We start from the raw sequence: 2,500 nt of genomic DNA, 5'->3' as shown, positions 1-2,500 counted from the left end.
TTGAGGGACCATGCGCCACACTACAAAAACGTAAAGAAAGAATAAAAAAACATCCCCCCTCCATCTATATAAATATCTTATTCCTAGTGTAATCGTTTCATCTCCATTTTTCAGCAATGAAAATCTAACGCTGGTTCATAAATCAGGCCTCTCTATTGTTTGAGAAATGAAAAAAGATGTCTCGAATATCTGTGCGGGTAATGCGCACCAGATGCGTCAGCGAGGCGCTTTCATGTGCTGCTATATGGGCCCGCGACGGGCCTCGCCTCGCCGCTCGTTATATGATAATTCAGGCGCACATCTTACGGCAGGCAAACGAGTGCAGAGGCAGAGGAAAGAAGAGGGGAAGTGGGGTGGATTGGAGTGGAGAGGAGAATGGAGAATTGAGTGGGGCAGAGGAGAGGGAAAGAACAGTGGAGGGGAGGAGGGGAAAATAAAAGGGGAGGAGAAGAGAGGAGATAAGAGAAGGGGAGAGGAGGACGAGGCAGAGAGAGAGACAGCACAGAGAGAAAGAGAGAGAGAGAGGCACACAGACACACAGAGAGGGCAAACGAGACGAACAAGGAGAGACAAATGGGAAGAGATAGATGGACAGAAGCATGGGTGGAAAGAGAAAGACAAAGCGGTACCAAAGCCAATGAACAAACGAATACATGAACAAACGAAAGAAAGAAAGAACGGACAGAGGGATGGATGGAGTGAGACTGATTCAGAAGACAGAGCCAAATCATATGACGTTATCGCACACTCGGTCATTGGTGGATTCTTGGCAGAGGCTGACGAGGCCTGACTTAATGTAAAGCAGCGTACGGGATTAAGTGGTATCTCTGCAGGATTATTTCCATATTACGGGGTACATGCGGTGAGTGTGCACGCTTGCACATGTGGAACAGCCCGTCCTATATACCACCAGCACCAGCACCACTCTAAACGCTTGGAGAGGATTTACGAACCTTAGGTCGATGACCTTTCAAGAGAAAAACATACGAAGAGCTTTTTTTTCCCCAAACGATTTATGTACATGTCCATTTTTTAGAAATATTTTTTAAATTGATATTTTTATTATGCTTATCAATATCAGTAATATCAGTAAAATCGTTCCAATTCCGATATGATTTGATACAAGTAAAACATTTCGAAAGAACACGTCAGATAGGTTAAACCCGGATCCAATTGCCCAGATTCCACCTTAAAATCACATAAAGATTTATGAATTAAAGTTAAATGGCTTCAGAAAAGAGCTTTTCATGTTCACTCGCACATATACGCGCGAATGCACACACACATGCAAACAAACAAACAAGTGTACCTGTTTCTCCCAGAGTCACGGAAGCCCTTTGCAAACGGATTACGATCGATCTTCAGTCGAGTGATCTGTTTGTATGGAGAGAAAAAAGAGAAAGGAAAGAGGATTAAACATGCAAATTCACATTCACTTTGAATAAATCGCGCACACACACAAAATCAGCATACTGAACATGACTGACATAAATTAGCATGAAAAACCCTTCTAATGGTTCCTAGTCTAGGACGAAACCAGACAAGAAACCAAGCTGGAATTTTCTTTCTTTTCCTTTTTTTTTTTTTTTTTTTTAAAAGAGGCTTTTAGCTGGAATTGGTGCGTCCAGCCTTAAAGCATTCTCTCTGGTCAAGACGTAACCGCCGCTCACATACCCAGAGTGCCACCACAGCAGTAAGATTGAAAGCTGTGGCATGGCCTCAAAGGGAACAGAGACTCAAGCGCACACCACTCGAAACATGGGTGGGCTAGGCCTCCTCCTGGAACACTTGCAGTGTTGTTTCAACATTGAGAGCTGTGAGGCACTATGGGGGAAATACGCATGTAGCGTGGGGTACAGCAGTACACATATTGATATTGTACAGTGCCTCTGCTATGTTTTTTTTTTTTTTTAGATTACAATATCTTTTCCCAAAAAGACTATGAATCTCGAGACACTTTCTGCTGGGGGCAAGTGAAAACCAAAGAGGGGTTGAAGTGGAGGTGGGATCAAGAGTTGAATTTTTATTGGATGGCACCTTGAGGTATCGAGGACCTGATTGGTCAATTGGAGAGACTGCAAAGTAACACAGCATCTAATTGGATGAATCCAGATGGATACCACTCTGGCTCTGATTTCCACAATGGACAGTGCAATGTGCAGCACATATGGCAAGGGGTGAGGCAGCAGGCAACAGAGAGAGAGAGAGAGAGAGAGAGAGAGAGAGAGAGAGAGAGAGAGAGAGAGAGAGAGAGAGAAGAGAAAGAGAGAGAGTAGATGTACAGATAAAGAGACAGAACCACAGAAACTGCAGATGTGCAAGTACAAAAACATACTTGACAACTTGAACCAGTCGAAGACAAGACATCAACATAATGGAGAAGAAAAACAAGGTGAAAAGTAGTCCAAATATCAAACAGACAGAAAAGAGGGAGAAACAAACAAGAGGTCATGTACATCAACACCAACCACGCTGTCTGACTCGCTGGTCAAAGAGAAGC

General features: G+C 43.6%; 1 protein-coding gene across 2 annotated transcripts in view; it reads right to left on the bottom strand.

The window, feature by feature from the left end:
• Positions 1–2,500, bottom strand: part of tbx15 (T-box transcription factor 15) — a 54,071-nt gene that overhangs the window by 10,726 nt on the left and 40,845 nt on the right. For both annotated transcript variants that reach the window (XM_063213734.1, XM_063213735.1), the window contains exon 6: positions 1,310–1,374. In XM_063213734.1, coding sequence (XP_063069804.1) covers positions 1,310–1,374 — 65 coding nt within the window. The remainder of the gene's footprint in view (positions 1–1,309; positions 1,375–2,500) is intronic.

This window comes from Engraulis encrasicolus, chromosome 13 (genome assembly GCF_034702125.1).
Source record: "Engraulis encrasicolus isolate BLACKSEA-1 chromosome 13, IST_EnEncr_1.0, whole genome shotgun sequence".
Classification (NCBI taxonomy): Eukaryota; Metazoa; Chordata; class Actinopteri; order Clupeiformes; family Engraulidae; genus Engraulis; species Engraulis encrasicolus.
Note: the sequence above shows the minus strand (reverse complement) of the source record. Positions and strands in the feature narration are given on the sequence as shown.